The 23,975-nt window shown below is 42.0% G+C and overlaps 1 protein-coding gene across 6 annotated transcripts in view; it reads right to left on the bottom strand.

Annotated features, from left to right (window-relative positions):
• Positions 1–23,975, bottom strand: part of DLG3 (discs large MAGUK scaffold protein 3) — a 59,791-nt gene that overhangs the window by 20,122 nt on the left and 15,694 nt on the right. For all 6 annotated transcript variants that reach the window (XM_032255873.1, XM_032255871.1, XM_032255872.1 and 3 more), the window contains one exon: positions 6,057–6,171. In XM_032255873.1, coding sequence (XP_032111764.1) covers positions 6,057–6,171 — 115 coding nt within the window. The remainder of the gene's footprint in view (positions 1–6,056; positions 6,172–23,975) is intronic.

The raw sequence follows: 23,975 nt of genomic DNA, 5'->3' as shown, positions 1-23,975 counted from the left end.
CATTTGGCAGCAACCTTTCTTTATATTTTCTACTTATTGCTATTTAATTCTTGCAAGGTTTTTTTTTTTTTTAATGTTTCATATTATACTGCAAAAGTAAAGCCCTTTAAAAACTGAGACCATGTCTTATGCTCCATGTGGGATTCTGAATGCTTGTGAATGGTGGGTGAGACCTGGCTATAGGGGATGGAGAGTCCACAGAAGGCCCTCCCAGCTACTCCCTAGTTACTAACCCTGAGTGTTCTTTCCCATAGTAACTGGGGTCTAATATATCACTTTATTCCTGTGGCCAGAAAGTACTGGATAAAGGGCACACATTATTTGACGACTAGGCAGTCAATCCCTTGCCCAGTCTGTATAAACCATGCACAGAAAGTTATAAAGCAACAGTCACTCATCAGCCCTTGACCTTAGTGAGAGTTAATTTCCAGCAGCCTCTGAAGAGCAGCCTAACAGCACAAACCCAAGTCCTCAGACAGGCACACTATGGGTCAACACAAAAGGAGTGAACCAGGCCTCCCTGGTATATCTTGAAGAAAGGTGAATGGAGAGCAGGTTAAGAGCACCTTTCTCCTTTATCTGTCTCCAAATGTCAGGCCTTACGGCAATTATGATGTTGAAGAGGCATCCAAGTACCATTTAGCCCTCAATGACTGATGTTTGGAGCTCATGGCACTTGCAGATGATAGGATGAGCTGAGGGCTATGAATGCAGGCCCAGGACTAGTGTTTGGGAACAGGCAGTTCTAAAAATCACTGGTGCAGGAAGCTCTGTCCCATCCTCTGGTAGCCCTGAACACTTACATACGTTGTTGTTGCTTTTTAAAATGCATATTATCATCACCCCCAAATTCTATCAGATAGTGAAGCCTGCCAACATTTCCCCATTGGCATCTTAATCCACTATTGAAACTCTATTACAATAAACAAGACCAAGTCAGGCTCCACCAAGCACCACCCTGGGCAAAGCAGAGTATTTGCACAATTAATGTCTGCTTGTTGAGAGGAATGAGCATTCTCTAGCCTTCTTTGATGACCAAGCCAATATGTCTGACATTGTTTCTTGAATCAAGACTACAGATGCTCCAACATGATTTCCTTCCTAGAGTGGGAAGACGACTGAGATGGCAGATGGCCAGTCGGGAAGCCAGGACTCCCAAACTGCCTGAATGCTGCCCTGTGGCTGCAAACAATGCAGCCAGGTTAGCCTGAACAAACTTTCAAAAGCTATTTCTACAACTGTACTCTTTAGCCTCTTGACAACCTTTGGAGCACATGGTCTTTCCTTTATTCATTCAATAAATAAACTAAATACAAGTATAGAACAAGGTCATCCCTGGAACTCTAACCTAGTGTCTTTGTACTGCCTTCACATCAGAATGGCCTGAGTTAAACACCTAACCATGCCAACCTCGAGCAAGAAGTTCAAGAGAGGTTTATTTCTATGGACTTTTCCAGGGGACAAGGCAAATTCTCCAGCAGAGCAAAAGCCCTAGGCTGGGCAGACTCAGGTGCTGTGCTTATCCTGGTCATTTACTTAAGAGATGATTCTAGCATAGTGAAGTGTGAGGAAGGGCCTTGCAAATAAGTTACTGATGACTTTAAAATCAAGTTTCATTTTCCAAATACTGCTCTCTTTCCTTCTTCCTCCTGCTCCCTGCTCTATAAATCCCATGTCCCCTGTGGTTAGTACAGCTGCAGCTCCCTAGGGTTTTACCTGTTACAGCCTCTATTGCAGCTCTAAGAGGGTGTTATTTACTTCAAACTAGCTTTGTAAACCCATGCACACCAAAGGGGGATAGATACTCAGGGGAGGGGAAGGAAAGCAAATAATTATGTCATAGGGGAAGCAACAGCAAAAGAATCAGAGGTGAAACCCAAACTGAAAAAGGGTTCCCTCAGTTTAACCACCTGCTGCTTAATCTTTTCTGGGTAGATGGTGAACAGCCAGAGGGAAGGGACCACATCTGCTGTTTCCTTGAATCCAACCCTGCAATTGTACCCAAATTCTCAGCCTTGTGCTTTACTGCTTTCCACATAGTAGGAGGTAAAGTAAGTGTGATGTTTTATTTTTTATAATTTTTTTATAGAGACAGTCTTGCTCTGTCACCCAGACTGGAATACAGTGTCATGATCATAGCTTACTGAAGTCACAACCTCCTGGGCTCAAGTGATCCTCCTGCTCACTTGATCCTACTCAGACCCCTGAGTAGCTGGGACTACAGGTATATGCCACCATACCTAGCTAATTAAAAACTTTCTACTTTTTAAAAGTGGTGCTCGCTATGTTGTGCAGGCTGGTCTCAAACTCCTGGGCTCAAGCAATCCTCCCATCTTGGCCTCCCAAAGTTCTGGGATTACTGATGTGAGCTGCCGCACCCAACCTTGACTGCTTGTTAAAAAGGTATATTTTCCCAAACCTGGTGAATCCAAAACACTAGAAAAGCAGCCTGGGAATCTGTATTTTGACTAGCATTCCAGCTGATTCCTATCAGGAAGTTGGGGAAACACTGAAAGAACCACACTTTATAGTCAGAGCAACCAGGTTCAAGTTCCAGTTTTGGAACTTCTTGGCTGTCTAACTGGAGTTACAGTGTTCTCATCTGCAAAATGGGAATCATAATATCTACTCTGTAGCATTATTAAAGGGATATGAAAAGCCATTTAAAGAGAATAATGAAGGTCTTGATGTACAATAGGTGTTCCTAAATGTTTGTTTCCCTTTATCCTGAAGACACTGAGGAACTAGTGAAAGCTTTTGAGCAGATCATGTCCAGATTATTGCTTCAGTTTCAACCCCCTCTGCAACACCCAGCCAAATGGTTGCCCAGCCTCTTCTGTAACACCCTGAGTGACAAAAGATCGAATTTACTATATCCGGAAGCAGTCCTTTCCATTTTCTGACAGTTTTAATCATTAGCTCTTCCTTTCTTATGTTGAGCAGGGATCTGCCTTGGGTGACAGAACAAATCTAATCCCTTTTCCACATGATAGGGTGAGGCAATTAACTTAGATAAGGAAAGTACATGCGCTTGTTTGAGGAACTGAGAGGGCAGTTTTATTTATGCGCACATCTAGCAAGTAGTTGATATGCAGGTGTGTAGCTCAGTAAAGAGATCAGGAATGACAGGATTTGAAACTGTGAAAATAAATGACATTGCCATTTAGGGGAGCAGAGCTAATGAAAGATATTAAGGAATGGTAAGCAGGGTAGGAAGAGAACCTTTAAAGAAGAAAGCAGGTAATTCATGGAAACAAATGTGGTGAAGAGGTCAGAACAATGTCAGAGAACCAGTGAACCAGTCACTAAATTTGAAGACTAAGAGGTCACCCACTGATCCCTGACAGAGAGTCAGGCTTCTGCTCCCCTGGAGCCTTCCAGAGCTGCTCAGAGTCAAACTACCACACCGAAGAGCAGATGCATGGTTCCTTTCGAGCTAGTGAAAGACAGGTGATTTGATGCAGCAGCAAGTACTCCAACATTTTCCAACCTGATGTTGAGATATGTTTCTCAAATAAGGCTCCCATGCTCTATCTTTTGGGGAAACACTGCCTAGTACAGTCCTTCCTGGAGATCAATCACAGGAAAGAGCGCCGTTTTCCTCTGTTTAAGCCCGCATTTGCGCAACTTACTAAACCACTGATTTTTCACACAATACTGATTAGTATCTTGAGGAGCTAGTGTTTTCTGGCAAATAATTTGGCAAATGCAGTAAGCAAAAAGATATAAGACAATAGTTTATGAGACTATTGGTATCAAGGGATTTTCTTTTTTATGTTTAAGAATAAAAGAAGCTGGCCGGGTGTGGTGGTTCAAGCCTATAATCCCAGCACTTTAGGAGGCCGAGGTGGGCAGATCACGAGATCAGGAGTTTGAGACCAGCCTGACCAATATGGTGAAACCCCGTCTCTACTAAAAATACAAAAATTAGCCGGGTGTGGTGCTGCGCCTGTAATCCCAGCTACTCGGGAGGCTGAGGCAGGAGAATCGCTTGAACCCGGGAGGTGGAGGTTGCAGTGAGCAGAGAGCGTGCCATTGCACTATAGCCTGGGTGACAGGGCGAGACTCTGTCTAAAAAAAAAAAAAAAAAAGAATAAAAGAAGCTTAAATATGTTTACATGCTGAAGAAAAGGAACCAAGTGTAGAGTGAAAGGCCAAAAACAGGAACAAAAGGGAAGCGAGCAAGCCAGGTTCCAATAAAAGGGTTAGCTTAGCAAAGGACCTCAGCTCAATGCTTTGGCCATAAGACATTAAGTCCCCTGATTAAATCTAGTGATCACAAATCGTTACTATTTTCCTAACCACATCTACTTTCCTCAGAGGATACAGATATTTATCTAGAGAAGGTTACGGGCAGATTATATAAACTGATTCACTAGAAGCAGTCTTGGTCTCCACCCTCCTCCCCAGAGGTAAGCTGAATGTATCCCTTGCCTGGGCCAGAGAAGGGTGTTCCAGATCTGGAGCCAATGTCCCACTCCCCCTGCCCAGGCAGAGAGAACTGTAGCACAGGATAGGCAGAGAGGGGAAATCTAAAAATAAAGCTCTCCAAAGAAACTGTCTTGCCTAAAGAGCAGCTTCCCACGCACACTGGAGTGCCACATCTGCGGGGGCTGGAAGCATGGAACGGAACAATCCTGACCAAGTCATATAAGCATTACCCATTTTGGGGGGTAGACAGCGAATCTCTGATTTTTCCCATCAGCACCCCAGTATCCAAGCTGCAGACTGGGAGCAAGGGCTTTAGTGACAGAAAACAAAACTTTCTTTTTGAGGGGATTGGAAAAATGACCAGTCCTGCCTTCCTACCATTCTCCCTTCACAGTGGGAGGTAAGCATAGCAAATGCTTTCAACACACAAGGAGTGGAGTTGAGGATTCACACTAGACAAGATCGTGGAGGTTTCTAGTGGGCTTCAGGCTCAGAGATGGGCTCCCTCAGCTCCACTCCCTGCAGTAGAGTCAGGGACCACCAACTGGGGAAAAAGAAAAGCAAACACCATGAGAAAAAAACTTCAGTTAGCATTGACATCCCTTCGCTATTGTCAACTCACACCCCAAGGACAGAGCAGTTGTCACATTGCCAAGTAACCAGCAAGTACAACTTCCTGGCCAGGTATCAGAGGCCACTAGAAGAAAGTTCAGCCCAAGAGTTTGCTACGGCCCCATACCTAAGCATTAAACACAATGGAAAGCAATCCCCACCACCTTTCTCTAAGGGCTTTAACCTTGGAGAGATACAATGTACTTGGCACCAGATTTTGGAGTTTTACCAAGATGCCAAAGCAGGAAGAAGGAAGCTATCCCTAATTCTGTGAGGAGTCCACAGTATTCTCTTGGCACTCCAACGCCCCAGGAGGTTTGTACTTTGACCTGACAAAGTATTATACTATGCCTCAAGGGTCAGAGAAGCTCAACCTCGAAAATATCTCGGAATAGCTTTCAGCAGCAATACACTCTGTGCCACTATCTGTTCCCTCCAGCCCTCCTTCTTCCTAGGTCACATACACTATTCATCCCATGATTCATAGATACAGCAGACCAGTGCAGCGGGTGGTGAGGGGGGAATGGAATCACAATAAAACATCCAGAATGCAGCAACCTGTCAGTTCTTTGGTTTTTTAAAAGAGACCCTTGTACCAGAACACTGCGATAGTTGCTATGCTGAGACAGAAATCCTGATGTCTATTATGCATACATGGAAGGGGATGGGGGGGTGGCAAGTTTCCCCTCAAAGCACAGATTGCAAGCAAAGTAGTTTGAACATTTGACTGATATTTGAATGCTGACTAGCAACAATCACCCAACAGTCTTTTACAATTAGAGCAAACTGAAATTTTCCCATACTGAGTCATTCATGAGCAAAAAGGAAGAAGCCAGCTCACAAAAGGGAGGAGATACTGACCATAAAATACACAACCTGAGCATACAGTGAAGAGTGTTATTTTAGTACTGGGAGTACATACTCCCTAGCCCACTAGTTAAATAAGAAGGGCTGGGTTGGCATGGAGCTCTCCTCATCTAGCACAAGGCCTAGTGCTCTGAAGGGCAACTTACCTGACATACAAGGACCTCTTCTCACTTGTTCGGAGGGACCCAGACCCAGAGCTCATGCTGCTGTTCATCATTTGTTCTCGCAAGTCATGTATCTTCGATTCAAAGCGACTGTATTCTGTCAAGGAAACAAGGGAAAAGACAGGAAAAGAATGAACTCAAGGAGCTTCCCTGAGTTTGCATGCCAGTAGCCAAAAAAGCCAGAGGGCCCCTTGGCTTAAAAGCAGCCAGAGCCAGCCCACTCAGTCTTTGCTTTGATAAACAAAGTCCCTCCTCCTAAGCACAGAAAGACAAACTTCCCTTCATCCCCAAACTAACAGAAGTAAAGAATGCACCTGAAAGGGAGTTGCATTTGGGCATGTCAAATGCAAAAAGCTCTTATCTGCCTCAAAAATCTTGCTGATCCTTTAAAAAAATAACAACTGGAAAGAGGTTCCAGTACAACCCTTTATAAATCCTTAGAGCCGACACTAAGGCCCAAGGAGAGCAGATGGGAAAGGAGACTTTCCCAAAAAGCGGATTACAGAGAACAGATGGTCCTGAGACGCAGAGCAGAGGGGCTGGAAAGGACCTGAGGCCATTATATCATTGTTAGGCAAGAAGACAATTTTTTCAGGATGACTTTTTTGGCCGGGGTGAAGGGGGGTGATATTGGAACCCAGTACAGAGGTAAAAACAAACCTCACAACTGTAACTACAATATGAGGAGAATTAAAGCTCTACTGAGTTATTTCCCTTTTAACCAATAGCCTCTTTGGCCTCAGTAACATACATTAAAACATAAATTCTCCCAAACTGAGAAGTCAGCTGACAACTCTCACATCCAAAATCATCTAGTCAGTGAGGTCATAAGTCCATTCCTAACCTTATACCCCATTGAGACCATCACAACAGCCTGAAACAGCCTTATCACTCTGGAAATGTAATACGGGTTTATCCCCAATTTAAGAAAACCTGATATAAGAAAATTAACCCTAGCTGTACAATTATTATAAAAGGCTTTTCATATGGCTGCTTTGCTGTGACATTCTCCTAGGACATTTAAAATACTATATTCACACTTACCACACACAATTACACATCTTTCAGGCCTATAATTGCCGCATAAAATGGGGTATATCTAAGGCCACAGGCTGTGGAAATGCTAGAAAACAGCCACACTTCACTATGACAAGCTGGCTTTAAAGGAAGTCAAAATTTATACTAGGGGTTGAAGGTTGGGAAACTGCTTTAAAAAACACACTTCCAGGGGAAAAAATTCCACAAAAGCAATTTCGTGCACCATAGAGGGCTGGCAAGAAGCATCTCCACCTAGTCTATATGACTCTACAGGAGAAAACAAAACACCTGTTCCAGCACCTGACACTCCCCTTCCCCCGGCAAAGCAACCGAACTGACCTTCAACTGTGTGTAAGGGGAAATGCTAAAGCCTAAAGGGGAAGAAATGGAGCCCTAAGTCAGGCAAATAACCTCTTCTCAACAAAGCTTCTTTTGTTCACTGTGGTATCAATTTAAGCAACTGGTTAAATTAGTGTGCTCTTTCATTCATCACACACCGGTGTTATGGTGATTTGTCCTCATTACATACTCCTGTTCCTGAAATCCTGGAGGAAGCAGTTAAGTCACTGACTCACCCATTAAATGTTGCAGCGGGGGGTAAGAGAAACAACAGCTGGACAATGTTCCTGTTCTAAGGGTTACACGGCAACCCCTCAATATCAATGAGGTGCCCCAATCTAAAGGTAGGGGGTAGTGACCAATTTGTCACAGAAGCCCTGGACTGTCCTAGAGCACAGCAGCAGGCCAGTCCACCTCTAGAGACCCCCTGGGTACTGGCCCCACCCCAGGGCTCGGCCCTGTGCACTGGCTGGGGATTGTTTCTCATCTGTTCCTTTCTGGCCCTCCTCTGAGCTCACCAGCTATTGGGCAGAACCATGTGAGACAAAGATTTCTGACCAAGCAGCGCTTTATTAGGGGAAGATAAATAAAAGAGAGAACTATGCATCGAACTGAGAACAAAAAAGTACACCCAATCTATCATGTTTTCCCCTTCTTGAAACTTGTTTATATATTCCCTTCTTTGGAATTGACTGCCCACTGAACTCCAACTTAGCAGCAGGTCATGGCAGTTGCTTAGTAACTACATTTCTTTAAAAATCCTTTAAAAAACAACCACCAAACCACCATTTCCTCAAAGCTCCTAATCCAAGGCTGATAATTCTGGGCCAGAGGCTCCACTTAAAATAGACTACAGAAAGAGAACAAAGCTATTGCTTTAAGGCATCCACTTTTTGTTTTCGCATGTGCTACTAAAATTTCAAGTTTATTAAATTGTGTTTTATTCACTTTTTTTTTTTTCCATTTGGATGATCCCTTTAGAGTTCCACCTGCCCATCAGTCTCTGGCTTCTATTTGTAGAGTTATCCAAAGTATACTAGGCGGAGCAGCCTTTGAATAAATAATTGTTGGGTAAATGAGGAGCAAATTAGAAAACTATGTCCAAGTTGACACTTCTATTCTTAAACTAATAAATCTAATGGTTTAACTGATGGCTGCCAGCTTCATTGAGGGCTTAGAAACGTAGTTAAGAAGCATTCACATTTACTTTTGTTCCCAAGGTTAACTGTTGGGAGCAATTGAGGTTTATTATTTTTAAACACCCTTTTGAGATGTTAACAATGAACTATGGGCAGCTGATTAACAGACTTTGTATACAACAAAGAAAAATCATTCTAACAAAAAACTATTTATAATAGACTTAGATACTATCTCATCTTAAATATTAGAGGTATCATTTTCCCAGGAAAAAAGCTTCCCTTGAAAAGCATCTCAATTCTAAGACTTCAGGACTCGCCAAGCTCCCTCCTTCCCTCCCATTTGTCACTAACAGAGCCTTCGCAGCCAATGCTGGAGAGCATCTCCTAGGCCAAAGTCACTGCCTAGGAAGCCCACCTGACCAGCCTCTAACCCAGAGGGCCCACTTCAAAGAAGCAAGTTAATAGTATACTAAAATCTCAAGTCTACTAAACTGCTCTTTATTTTTTCCGATTCAGGTGAACCCAACTGTTTGTGACCCACAAAGATATCCATACAGTCATCGCCCTCTTTCCCTTTCCCAGTTGCTAATCACAGAGAAACAAATGGGAGGGGGCATAATCGAAGTCAGTACCAAAGAATGGTTTCGCCCTAGTCACTGACCACCTGGGAGGCCTATAAAAGATCAGGATTTGGTGCCCCATCCCAGATACACAGAATCAGAACCTACTGAGCCGGGGCCCAGGAATCTGCATTTTAATAAGCATCAACGTGATTCTGATAAAGTTTGGAGCTGCTGGTCTTAAGCTGCAGAATTGGATCCTGCAGTATCTCTCAAAAGGAAGGTGGGGCCAGAGAGTGGATAAGCTCTCAAAAATAAAATTTGGCAATACAATTGCAAATCCTTCAGGAAAGGAAAGCCCTAAAAATGCCACAGTCCTATGTGCCTGTGAAGAAAGCTGATGAGTTTACACTTTTTAAAAATTCTGTATCACTTCTCCAACCCACTACTCAGAAGATACTACTGTTGGTATTTTTAGTATGTGTCCACCCAGACTTGCTTCCATGCATATATGGTTTATATACATTCACTTACAATTCACACACATGCTTTTCTCATTTTCTGATACATCATGAAAACCCATCTATGTTGGCCAGGCATGGTGGCTCACACCTGTAATCCCAGCACTTTGGGAGGCAGAGGCAGGCAGATCACTCGAGGTCAGGAGTTCGAGACCAGTGTAGCCAACATGGTGAAACCCATTCTCTACAAAAATAAAAAATCAGCCAGGCATGGTAGCACACACCTGTAATCCCAGCTACTCATGAGGCTGAGGCAGGAGAACCGCTTGAACCCAGGAGGCAGAGGTTGCAGTGAGCTGAGATGGTGCCACTGCGCTCCAGCCTGGGTGATAGAGCAAGACTCTGTCTCAAACAAACAAAAAACCATCCATGTCAGTAAACAGACCTCATTTTAATAGCTGCATAAGATTTAGTACTGTGGATAGACCATAATTTATTCAATCATATTCCAATTGATACACATTTATTTACAATTCTTAATATTACAATCACTGCTACATTGTAAATTTGTGGGTTTCTTTTTTATTTTATTATTTTTTTGTAGAGATGGGGGTTTCACTAAGTTACCAGACTGGTCTGGAACTCTTGACGTCAAGGAATCTACCCACCTCAGGCTCCCAAAGTGCAGGGATTACAGGCATGAGCCACTGTGCCCAGCCTGCACTGTACATTTGTTTGAGCATTTCTGTTGCATATATTCTAGAAGTAAAACTACAGGCTCAAAGTATATTCAAATTAAAATTTTTGATTGGCACTACCAAATTGAACCCCAACATTCTGAAACCTTTCTGACTGAGGATAAACTGCTATTTCCAAAGCTTCTTGCACTTTTTCTGTTTCTGAAGTAAAGGTAGAATTTACCTTTGAGGACAAACTGATCTTTTGTTTGGAGAAAAACACTTTAATGAGCCTTTTGGTTATGCAAAAGTAAAGAGTTTATTCTGGAATGGACAAAGAGGAGCTAAAATGCTCTCTGCATCATAATGGAAAAGGTGTCCTCCTGGTGAGTGGAGTTGCCGGTTCTCTAGGTTAGGCCTCAGTCCACAGGTCTTTCTCTTCCTCTTTCCTGGCCCTTTTTAACCATGAGTTAAGATGCTGTTCCACCTACATGACACTATATATCTACCTCTAGAATTATCTGCCTAACTTGACCAGATTACATCCACCTCCAACTTGAAAACCAAGCCTTTTTTTCCCTCATGCCAAACCCCCATTACTGTAAATGACACCCCCTTTTCCCTGCATACAACCAGTGTTTCCTCAAATTTTGCTAATGTTTCTTCCTAATTGCTTCCTCAATCTATTTCTTTATACCTTTCATTGTCATTGCCCTACTGTTGATTTCGTGTCTTAATTTTCCCTTGACTATTTTATTATCTCTGGGCCACTGCTATATCTCCCTAACTGATCGTCTTCTGCTCCAAGGCTTTATAAACTGAAATCCAGTTTAGATTCTTATTTGAAAAGCTTTCCTAAAGCATTAATTTGTAGTCCCCCGTCCAAGTATCTATAATAACTCAATGGCCACTAAAAAATTTTACTTTTAATATGTCAACTAAACTTTCAGAGACTGCTACAACCATCCTCCCATCGCACCCAGCCTATCTATCCCACATTTCAATTACACAGGTCTTCTTTTGAGCTAGCCTGCCTGGACCCCATGAATACAACTTGTTCAGTGCTACCTGTTATTCTCCGCTTCTGAAACATTTCTCCCCTGCCTGACACTGAACAACCTTTACTTCCTTCACCATCTTTCCTACTTCATCCCAATAAGTTTTATTCATTCATTTATTTATTCAAATATTTTCTAAGCTTGGCCACAGTGGCTCATACCTGTAATCCCAATGCTTTGGGAGGCCAAGGTAGAAGTATTGCTTGAAACCAGGAGTTCAAGACCAGCCTGGGCAACATAATGATACAACATTTCTACAAAAAATTTAAAAATTAGCTGGGCATGGTGGTGTCCGCCTATAGTCCTAGCTATTTGAGAAGCTGAGGTAGGAGGATCACTTGAGGTCAGGAGTTTGAGGCTGCAGTGAGCTATGATCACACCTCTGGACTCCAGCCTAGGTGACAGAGCAAGACGCTGTCTCTAAAAATAAACAAAATTTTACTAAATGTCTCTTGTGTGTCAGGCATTGTGCTAGCTGCTGAGAATATAATGATAATCAAAATGGTCCCTAGAAATTACAGTTACAAAACAAACAATATACAATTGTGAAAACTGCTATGAAGAAAATGCTAAGAGAGAGACTAATAGGTGACTTAACCTGCCTGTGGAAGGGGGGTGGGGTTCAACAAAGGTTTCCCTGAGGAGGTGACATTTAAGCTGAGTCCAGGGAAAGGTGGTGAAGAAAGCATGCCAGGCAGAAGGAACATTATGTAAGGATACAAAATGTATGGAACACAGGAATGTAAGGGGATACTGGCAAGATATCAGACTAAGAGGTAGGCAGGGGTCAGATCATACAAGGCCTTGTAGACTATGGTAAGGTTGCTTTTTTTTTTTTTTTTTTTTGAGATGGATTTTCGCTCTTGTCGCCCAGGCTGGAGTGCAATGGCATGATCTCTGCTCACTGCAACCTCTACCTCCTGGGTTCAGGCACTTCTCCTGCCTCAGCCTCCCAAGTAGCTGGGATTACAGGTGCCTGTTACCACGCCCAGCCAATTTTTATACTTATAGTAGAGACAGGGTTTCACCATGTTGGCCAGACTGGTCTCGAACTCTTGACCTCAGTTGATCTGCCCCTCTCAGCCTCCCAAAGTGCTAGGATTACAGGCGTGAGCTACTGCATCCATACAGGTTATTTGCTTTTATCCTAAGATAAATTCTTTCCTACTGAAAAGAAGCCATTGAATGATGTTAAGGAAAGGAACAACAGGATCAGGTATGTGTGTCACTTCGCTATTGTGGAGAGAATAAGTGCGGTGTCTTCTATCTACATTTAAGTTTCTTGACAGACGAGGATCATGCTTTCTATTTTTGTGTATCCTCCACAGCCCCTAGTATAAGTAGCCCCTGCTTTTACAGCATCCAAACCAGCTAGCCTTTCAGCCTCTGCTCAAACATGTCCAATACTGGGAAGCTCTCTAATTCTTTTTTATTTATTTATTTTTTTTTTTTGAGACAGGAGTCTGGCTCTGTCAACCAGGTCAGAGTACAGTGGTGTGATCTCAGCTCACTGCAACCTCCGCCTTCCAGGTTCAAGGAATTATTGTGCCTCAGCCTCCTGAGAAGCTGGGATTACAAGCGCCCACCACCACATCCAGCTAATTTTTTTGTATTTTTAGTAGAAAGGGGGTTTCACCACATTGGCCGGGCTGGTTTCAAACCCCTGGCCTCAAGTGATCCACCCACCTCAGCCTCCCAAAGTGTTGGGATTACAGGCGTGAGCCACCGTGCCCGGCCGAGAAAAGTCTTTGGTTTAGCGCCATCCCTTCTGCCAGCTAGTCCTAATTTTTGTGTCTAAAACAGTATAAGACATGATGGGTTCCTTCCTTCAAAACAGTGTGAAGGAATAGTTTAAAGAAGGTCAAAGAGTTGGAAAAGCCTGGAACAACACTACTGAATAAGATGGGAGTAGAAGGCAGAGTGAAAACAGGGGAAGGGGAAGTAATGGTAGGTTGCAACCCAGATTATAACTGCTTGAGATAGGACTTTTCTTACTAGGCAGAGGGAACTCCGTGTAAGTGTTCCCTCTGCCTAGTAAGAAAAACAGACAAGTAATACAATTAGAACTAGGTTTGAGGGAAAATTATTCTGCTAGTGTAATACAGAATGGAGGACAGAGAGAGAGATAACAGAGACCAGGAAGCTACTCTACTACTACAGACAATAATTACAAAAGCCTGACATAGTATAAGGGGAATGAAAACAGAAAGAAGAGATGGAAATCAAGAAATACGTTGGATCCTTCAAAAGTGGAGAAAGACAAAAAAGAAATATATTGGAGCCTAAAGGGAGAAAATTTGACATCTGATTGGATGTAGAAAGGAAGGATCAAAGGCAAAGAATCTCAGTTTTTTCCCTGGGAGACATGGAAAAGGTGGGATAATATCATCCATAATGAAGAATGACCATCATGTCCTCAAAAAGTTATGTCTTCTTCAGGCTAGATGCTGTTATTTCCTTAACCATTCTTCAACCAACATAGTTTCCAGACCCTCCTCTGCCTCTCCCTTTTAAAATCTAGTGCTCGGAATTAGTAGTGATGTAATTTACTAAAATATAAGCTCCTTGATATGGTTTTTGCTTCCTTCTCAAGGTTTAGTGTGGCAATCTGCAACCCTATTAAGTTAACATTTATTGAATCTGCTAGCTTGATATAGAGGTCTGACAGGACTAACCTGGACTCTGTAATTCTCAAATTTTGGCTCCTCAGGAACAAATGTAAGAAAGAAAGAATACAAATTTTCTCCTTCCACCCGCTCAAACATGCTAAAAACTGACCGACAAAACCACGAACCACTTCTGCAAAACACTGACATGTCAGAGGTTTCCAGATATAGTTAACAGCCCAATAAAGCACCAAAGGGGACTGAAACTACAAGGTTCACTATCACAAACTGGACACACACCCAAACTTCCAAGTCCATCTCTCCTCTAGGCCTCTGCTTCCAAATCCATCTACCTCCCTAATGACAGGAAAATTGTCAAAAATTAAAAATGACATTTTTTATTAATTTGGAAAAGCTGCGAGGTGCTCAGTTTCTCAACGTGCATTAAGTTTATTTGGTTCTATTTGATTATAGGCAGAAAAATATTGTAGAGACAGGAAAACAAGTGGTAGTAACAGAGAATATTTATTCTACATGTAGTACAGACTACCAACAACTCAAATGAAGATATAAAAGGGAAATGCTACAAAATAAAAGTCCTGTCTATCAAATTTAGAAATGATGCTAGGTGCAGTGGCTCACTCCTGTAATCCCAGCAATTTGGGTGGGCTGAGGCGGGCAGATCACTGGAGGTGAGGAGTTCGAGACCAGCCTGGCCAACATGGTGAAACCCCATCTCTACTAAAATATAAAAATTAGCCGGGTGTGGTGGCATGCACCTGTAATCCCAGCTACTCAGGAGGCTTAGGCACGAGAATCACTTGAACGCAGGAGGCGGAGGTTGCAGTGAGCTGAGACAGCACCACTGCACTCCAGCCTGGGCAACAGAGCGAGACTCCATCTAAAAAAAAAAAAAATTAGAAATGATGATGACACAGGGGGAGCAACTGGATGACCGACTTCAAACACACAGATTGTGATAGGTACAAAGAAATAGAAGATGCAAATAAATCTAATGCAAAATGTGATAGGTACAAAGAAATAGAAGATGCAAATAAAGCTAACGCAAAATAGAGAACTGTATCTTCTTGACCTTGAGTCCCCACACAAATATTGACTAGGGAAGACATGGCTGAATAATGGCTCATGTTTTGGTTGCCTATAACTTCAAAATAAATCAACACTGCCCAAAATATCCTTTCCATCTTACGGAAGTGCAGGCATTCAAATCTCAAACTCATATAGCCCTCATTTGCCATTGCTGAGCTGCCCTGAGGCTGAAAGAAGTAAGTCACCAATTGTAAAAAATAACAGAACTCTGGTGGAGGTGAAGTTACAGCCTCAGAAGAGAGTCACAGAACTTGATGTGTATGAATTGTGGTTTAGGTTCCTATTGTTGCCTTTGGAGTACAATTCAGGATGTGTCAGAATTATGTCTCTGTCCTAACACTATGGTTCACATTTTTAAAATAAATGGATGGGCCAGTAATCCCAGCACTTTGGGAGGCTGAGGCGGGTGGACTACTTGAGGTCAGCAGTTCGAGACCAGCCTGGCCAACATGGTGAAACCCTATCTCTACTAAAAATACAAAAAATTAGCCAGGTATGGTGGCAGGCACCTGTAATCCCAGCTACTCAGGAAGTTGAGGCAGGAGAATCACTTGAACCTGGGAGGTGAATGCTGCAGTGAGCTGAGATTGCGCCACTGCACTCCAGCCTGGGTGACAGAGGGAAGATGCTGTCTTAAAAAAAAAAAGAAATAGATGGAGGTGAAAGTAAAATAAGCCCATCAAGAAGATACTTGTTATATGGAGTAAATATATAAATTACCAAATATCAAACCGCTTCTAGGAATCACAAACTTGTCTTTATGAAATAGTTATGGGGCTGGATGCAGTGGCTCACACCTCTTTTATGAGGATTGCTTGAGGCCAGGATTTTGCAGCCAACCTGCACAACATATTGAGACCCCGATCTTTACAAAAAAAATAAGAGAATTAGCCAGATGTGGTGGTGTATGCCTGTAGTCCCGGCTACTCGGGAGACTGAGGCAGGAGAATCGCTTCAGCTCAGGAGTTCAAGGCTGCAGGGAGATATGATCACACCACTGCACTCCAGCCTGGGTGACAGAGTAAGACCCTGTCTGACAATAATAATAACAAAGCCTATTACTTGGGTTAGTTTCTAATGATTGGTCCATTGTTTAAAGGTGTTGTCTAACACCTCTAAAACTAGATTAAGTTCTAAGGTCTCTTCTAATTATGATATAATTATGATTTTATGACCAAATCAATGAAGTCCATAAAGACTCAAACTTAGAACTAGTCTAATTTAATTTTTAAATATAATTTAGAAGAGGGAAATCTTCAAATCTACAAATAATCCTAAAGTGTTTGGGTAAAAATACAAAATCAATAAACATAAATTACCAAAAAAATGTCTCAAGGCTATGTGAGACAGCAGAAAAATGGCAAATAGGTTTCAATGGGCAAATACTGCTTGAGGAAAAATAATTTCAGCTCTACTTTTAGAATAATGGTTTGGAACTATGACTAACTCAGAAACCTGGGTGTCATTGTTCTGGTCCCTGCACTGTCACTGTGTATGTTTCCTCAGCCATACACACACATAGCCAGGGTTCCAGAGAGCATCCTGAAAGATACTGAGAAGAAAACAGAAAACAAAACATGCCAGATCAGCATGCCATACAAATTTCCAGTTCATCCCTATTGACTGGATGTTTTTATCCCCGAAAGAGCTTAGTGAGGATGCAAGAAGAGCTACTGAGTGAAAGTGCGATACTAGGCAGGTGCAGTGGCTCATGCCTGTAATCCCAGCATTTTGGGAGGCTGAAGCGGGCGGATCACCTGAGGTCAGGAGTTCAAGACCAGCCTGGCCAACATGGTAAAACCCCAACTCTACTAAAAAATACAAAAATTAGCTGGGCATGGTGGCAGGCACCTGTAATCCCAGCTACTCAGAAGCCTAAGGCACAAGAATCGCTTGAACCCAACAGGTTGCAGTAAGCCGAGATCATGCTGCTGCACTCCAGACTGGGCAACAGAGTGACTGAGACTCCACCACCACCCCCCCAAAAAAGCTACCTAGTCTAAAATGATTGGAATGAAAAATTCCTTGCTCTCACATCAAACTAAGAAGTATTCACAAGACCTTGCCATTAGTCGTTCTCGCCTATTCCGGATCACCCATCAGATCAGGGTAAAAAGGGCCTTCTCTATACCTTAAAGGAATTTCATATAACATATTCAAATGAAAGATTAACAGAGTCTTTGGCTCCTGCAACCCATAAGCCAAAGTATATGTAAAGACAACCAAGACAAAATAACTCATCCAAAACACATGAGAATGAACACAGATTTGTACCTTTTTCCCTGTTCTCCAGGTGATGGGTATACTTGTTAAGAATCTTTTCCACTTAACAAAGATGCTACAACACAGTAACTGAAACACACACATTTTATGAGTTAATGTAACCAATTTCTATGTTTTACCAGGTCAATGGAGAGTCTTGATTCAAATGTTCTTCACAGCTGTCACACCCACAGGATCACAAACTCAACTGAATCTCCTTTAGGTCAAGTTTCTGTGGAAAAAACTCAGAAAATGGGACCTAGAGAAATACTCCTTTCATCTAAGTTGTCAAAACACCTATGGTCATTTTTCAGTAACTGATAATCCCAGAGTAAAATATTAAAATCCAAATTGTGTGTGTGTATAAAAAATTTTATTTATAATAAAGGTGGTACTTCAAAAATGTGGGGAAATGATGGATTATCTAACAAATGGTACTTTAACATTTGGAAGAAATTAAGTTCGTATGCTACTTTACATCATAAATCAACTCCAGGCAAGTTAAGGTTTTAAACGCTCATGCCTGCAATCCCAGTGCTTTGAGAGGCCAAGGCAGGAAGATCACTTGAGGCCAGGAGTTTGAGACTAGCCTGGGCAACACAGCGAGACCCCATCTCTACAAAAAACTACAAAAATTAGCCATGCGTGGTAGCATGTGCCTGTAGTCCCAGCTACTTGGGAAGCTGAGGCAGGAGGATCACATGAGCCTAGGAGTTTAAGGTTGCAGTGATCTATGATTATGCCACTGCACTCCAGCCTCGGTGACAAAGCCAGACCCTGTCTCTAAAAAAAATAACAAACAAATATAAAAAGAAAACTATTAAATAACTAGAATAATTGGCCGGGCGCGGTGGCTCACGCCTGTAATCCCAGTACTTTGGGAGGCTGAGGTGGGTGGATCATGAGGTCAACAGATCGAGACCATCCTGGTCAACATGGTGAAACCCCGTCTCTACTAAAAATACAAAAAATCAGCTGGGCATGGTGGCGCGTGCCTGTAATCCCAGCTACTCAGGAGGCTGAGGCAGGAGAATTGCCTGAACCCAGGACGCGGAGGTTGCGGTGAGCCGAGATTGTGCCATTGCACTCCAGCCTGGGTAACAAGAGTGAAACTCCGTCTCAAAACAAACAAAAAAAAAAACTAGAATAAAACTCAGAAGGTATTTCTTTCCTTTGGGTAGGGAAGGCCCTTCTAAACCTCTGGGCACAGGCAAAATACACAAAACACTAATATATTTGACCACATAAAAACATATAAAACATCTGTACATCAAGATAAAATTTTTTTAAAAGTATGGGCACGGTGGCTCACACCTGTAATCCCAGTACTTTGGGAGGCTGAAGCGGGCAGATTACTTGAGGCCAGGAGTTTAAGACTAGCCCGGCCAACATGGTGAAACCCTGTCTCTACTGAAAAACACAAAAATTAGTTGGGTCTGGTGGCGGGCGCCTGTAGTCCCAGCTACGCGGGAGGCTGAGGCAGGAGAATTGCTTGAACCTGGGAGGCGAAGGCTGCAGTGAGCTGAGATCGTACCACTGCACTCCAGCCTGGGCAACAGAGCAAGACTCCATCAAAAAAAAAAAAAAAAAAAAAAAAAGAAAGAAAGAAAGAAAAAAAGGCAAACGACAAACTTGGGAGAAGTCTTTGCAATATATATGACAAAGAATTAATATTCTAACTATATTAAAGCTTTTCTATATCAATAAGAACTGATGAACACAGCCCACCAGGGAAATGGGTATGAACAGGCAATCCACACACAGACAAAAATGACCAAGAAACAATTGCACACAAATGTTCAACTCTATTATTAACAACAGAAATACAAATTAAAGAATAACATTTTAACTTATCAAATTTGCAGAAATTGTTTTAAAAAATATTATTCCATGTCAGCGAGGATCTTGAAATAGACATTCATATACTGTCAGTAGAAATGGAAGCTAATTTGGCAAAATATATCAAAAGCCTTAAGCACATTCATACCCTTTGATTCAATAATTCCATCTAAAAAAAATATTCAGAGCATAATCAGAGATTCACAAAAACCATATACAAGGATATCAATCATTCCATAATATCAAAACATTGGAAATAATCTAAATGTTCACCAACAGGGGAATGATTATACAAATTATGGCACACATATGATGAAATATTATTTAACTATTAAAAACCATTTTTTCAAAAAATATATGTGATCTAGGAAAATTTTCATGACACGTGTTACGTTAATGGGAAGAACATAAAACTGCTTAAAGTCAATAATCTCATTCTTGAAACAGATAGATACAAATATATTGTATGATATATAATATAAATATATAAAAGTTTAGAGGGAAACACACACACACAGAAATATACACATACAACAGTGGTTATCTCTGGATATAGATTTACAGATGATTTGAATTTACTTTGTATTTTTCTGTATTTTCTAATTTTCTACAAATCTAAATGTAATACGCTTTTAAATCCAGGAGAAAAATATAATTTGAAGAGAATAGGAAAGCAGACTGACCAGGACAGGCTCAAGGACAAAGCCAGGACACACATGCACTAGAAACTTCTCTCCATGCTGCTCCTGGCTTCATTAATCATTTTCCTCTGGGACTATTCATTCAACCAGTTTAAGACAAGTGCAGTTAAACATATTATCACTGTTATCACCCAGCCATCGTACCCAAAAGTAGACCAAAGAAGTTTTGTGAATGCCTTGAAGAAATCTAGATATAGTGCATCTACCATATTTCCCTAATCTACAGCCCAGTAACCCTGTCCATCAAGAAAATTTGGTGAGGCTGACAAAACATTTTTTGTCCTTGGTGAAGCAATACTACTTCCTAGTGCTCACCACTTCTTTTTCTGAATATTTACAAAACAACTCTTAATCTAGCCTGGAATTTAACCCAAAAATTGAAAAATTCTCTCCTTTTTGAAAATCCAAAGGACATTTATTTAGATCCCTAATGTACATATTTATACAAAGTATGTTAATTTTCTTCTTTTGGTCTATTCAAATTTTTTTATCACTTAACTTCATCAAGTAGAAAAATCACAAAATCTCTAGGGCCTTTGCTTTTTTAGCACAGTGGAACCATCTCAGTTCAATGCAATCTCTGCCTCCTGGATTTAAGAGATTCTCCTGCCTCAGCCTCCCGAGTAGCAAAGATTACCACCATGCCCGGCTAATTTTGTATTTTTAGTAGTGACGAGGTTTCTCCATGTTGGTCAGGCTAGTCTCAAACTCCCGACCTCAGGTGATCCGTCCACCTCGGCCTCCCAAAGTGCTGGGATTACAGGCATGAGCCACTGCGCCCGGCCTAAATTTTGTATTTTCAGTAGAGATAGGGTTTCACCGTGTTGGCCAGGCCAGTCTCGAACTCCTGGCCTCAAGTGATTCACTCGCCTCGGCCTCCCCAAGTGCTGTAATTAAAGGCATGAGCCACTGAGCCCGGCCTGCTTTTTTAAAGATACCTAAATTCAGCAAAAAATAAACAAAAGTCCATTTCAAGAGGGGAAGACAAGTCCCTCATAAAAGCAAGGCCGTTACTAGCTCAAGACTCTCTGAGTCTTGGCTGGGGGTGGTGGCTCAAAGCCTATAATTCCAGCACTGTTGGAGGCTGAGGTGGGAAATCACTTGAGCTCAGGAGTTCAAGACCAGCCTCGGCAACATGACAAAACCCAGTCTCTACTGAAAATACAAAATTTAGGCCGGGCGCAGTGGCTCATGCCTGTAATCCCAGCACTTTGGGAGGCCGAGGTGGACGGATCACCTGAGGTCGGGAGTTTGAGACTAGCCTGACCAACATGGAGAAACCTCGTCACTACTAAAAATACAAAAAATTAGCTGGGCATGGTGGCGCGTGCCTGTAATCCCAGCTACTCAGGAGGCTGAGGCAGGAGAATTGCCTGAACCCAGGAGGCGGAGGTTGCGGTGAGCCGAGATCGCGCCATTGCCCTCCCGGCTTGGTAACTAGAGTGAAACTCCGTGTTAAAAAAAAAAAAAAAAAAAAAAAAGAAAATAAAAGTCTTTACTGGGTGCGGTGTCTGTAACCTCAGCACTTTGGGAAGTGGAGGCTGAAGGACTCCTTGAGCCCAGGAGTTCAAGATCAGCCTGGGCAACATAGTGAGACCCTGTCTCTATACAAAAAAATAAAATTAAAATTAAAAAAAGAGGCTGAGTGCAGTGGCCCACTCCTGTAATCCCAGCACTTTGGGAGGCCAACGTGGGTGGATCACTTGAGTCCAAGAGTTCAAGATCAGCCTGGGCAACATAGCAAGACCCCATCCCAAATTTCAAAAATAAAAGAGTCCAGGTACAAATAGGAACTTGTAAACTGAATTCACAACTCACTTCCACTTATTTAACACAGAATTTGAGTTAGAAAAAACATTAGAGACCATTTTGCACAGTCTCCTCATTTTACAGATCAAAAAACTGAGTCCCTAAGAGGAAAGTTGACTAGTCTAAGATCATTCAGCTACTTTAAGTCAGAACCCAGGGCCTTGGCTCCTCTGCCAAGATTTTTATACATACAGATTTCAAACATATATACAATCTTACATAAAAGGAGTGAGACCAATATGTTTTACAAAAAACAACTACCCTATTGTGGAATATATGACTAAAGCTTTAAACAAAGCAACAGTGTCAATATCAGAGTCAAGATTTCAACAAGCAACATATTAAACAAAAAAAATCTTAAAAAGCTATAATTAAGTAACAAATAACTCATTCTCATTATTGCTATTCTAATCATTCTACCCTATCAGGAAGAACTGATGTTTTATGGACCAAAGCTCCTAGGATTTTGCCTCAAACCATCTAACAAAGACAAGAAAGCACCTGTCTAGCTAAATTCAGAGTGCTTTACTAAATCTAGCCACCACGTCCTTGGGTTACATGGAACAAAGAAAAGCCAAGAACAAACACAAACATATGACGTTCAGCTCCAGGGAGCAAAACTGAAAAGAAAGCTTAATTTTTTTTCTCTTCTAAGTATATAGAACAGGGCTGGGCCTAAAAGGGCGTAGCTACTTTAAGAAAAAGCCTGGCAGTTCCTCAAAAATGTTAAACACTAAGTTACCTTATGACCCAACAATTATACTCCTAGGTATATATTATCCAAGAGAACTGAAAACATGTTCACACAAAAACTTGTATATGAATGTTCATAGCAGCAGTGTTCATAATAGTCAAAAGGTAGAAACAACCCAAATGTCTATCAACTCAAGAATGGATAGACAAAATGTGGCATAACCATAGGATGAAATATTATTCAGCTATAAAAAGGAATGAAGTGGCTGGACGTGGTGGCTCATGCCTGTAATCCCAGCACTTTGGGAGGCTGGAAGGCCGAGGTGGGTGGATCACCTGAGGTCAGGAGCTCGAGACCAGCCTGGCTAACACGGTGAAACTCTGTTGCTACCAAAAATACAAGAAATAGACAGGTGTGGTGGCGCACATCTGTAGTCCCAGCTACTCAGGAGGCTGAGGCAGCAGAATCACTTGAACCTGGGAGGTGGAGGTTGCAGTGAGGCGAGATCACGCCACTGCACTCCAGCCTGGGTGACAGAGTGAGACTCTTGTCTCAAAATCAAAAAGAAAGAAAGAAAAAGGAACTAAGTACTCATACATGTTATAACGCACATGAATCTTGAAAATATTACACTAAGCTAAAGAAGCCAAACACAAAAGGCCACATATTGCATGATTTCATTTATATGAACTGCCCAAAATAGGCAACTTTATGAAAACAGAAAGTAGATCAGTAGTTATCTAGGGCTGTGGGGGGAATGAGGAGTGATTGCTAATGGGGTCTGGGCTCCTTTTTGGGGTGATGCATATGTTCTAAAATTCATTGTAGTGACAGTTGCGCAACTCTAAAAATTCTAAAAATTGCTGTACACTTTAAATGAGTGCATTGTAGCATGTGAATTATATCTCAATCAGCAATTTTTTGTTAAAAAGGTAGGTCCCTGGCCAGGTACAGTGGCTCATGCCTGTAATCTCAGCACTTTGGGAGGCCAAGGCAGGCAGATCACCTGAGGTCAGGAGTTCAAGACCAGCCTGGTCAACATGATGAAACCTCATCTCTACAAAAATATAAAAATTAGCCAGGCATGATGGCAGGCGCCTGTAATCTCAGCTACTCGGGAGGCTGAGGGAGGAGAATCCCTTGAATCCAGGAGGCAGAGGTTGCAGTGAGCCAAGATCATGCCATTGCACTCCAGCCTGGGTGACAGAGCAAGACTCTGTCTCAAAAAAAAAAAGGGAGGGGGAGGGCCCTACCATTTTTATCAGATCAGCATTCCTAAGCTAAAATTATCTATGCCCAAAGCCTTAAACCCCTCCAGCACGCAAAGCAGTCAGAGTGAGAAGTACTTATCTTCCTGATTCTTTGTAGTTGCCTAATAGCATAGTTGGTTTGCTCTGTTCTCAAGTCAATTTGGAAACAGAGAATCAAGAGAATCAAATCAGGCGACCAAGCTAAACAAAAGTGAACAGCAAATAATAAGCACATGAAAAAAATGCACAACATTGACCATCAGGGAAAATGCAAATCAGAACCACAATTAGATACCACTTCACACCTACCAGGATGGCAAAAATCAAAAAGACTGACAATAACAAGTGTTGGGGATGA

This window comes from Sapajus apella, unplaced genomic scaffold, assembly GCF_009761245.1.
Source record: "Sapajus apella isolate SASKATOON/1434 unplaced genomic scaffold, GSC_monkey_1.0 scaffold91, whole genome shotgun sequence".
Lineage (NCBI taxonomy): Eukaryota > Metazoa > Chordata > Mammalia > Primates > Cebidae > Sapajus > Sapajus apella.
Note: the sequence above shows the minus strand (reverse complement) of the source record. Positions and strands in the feature narration are given on the sequence as shown.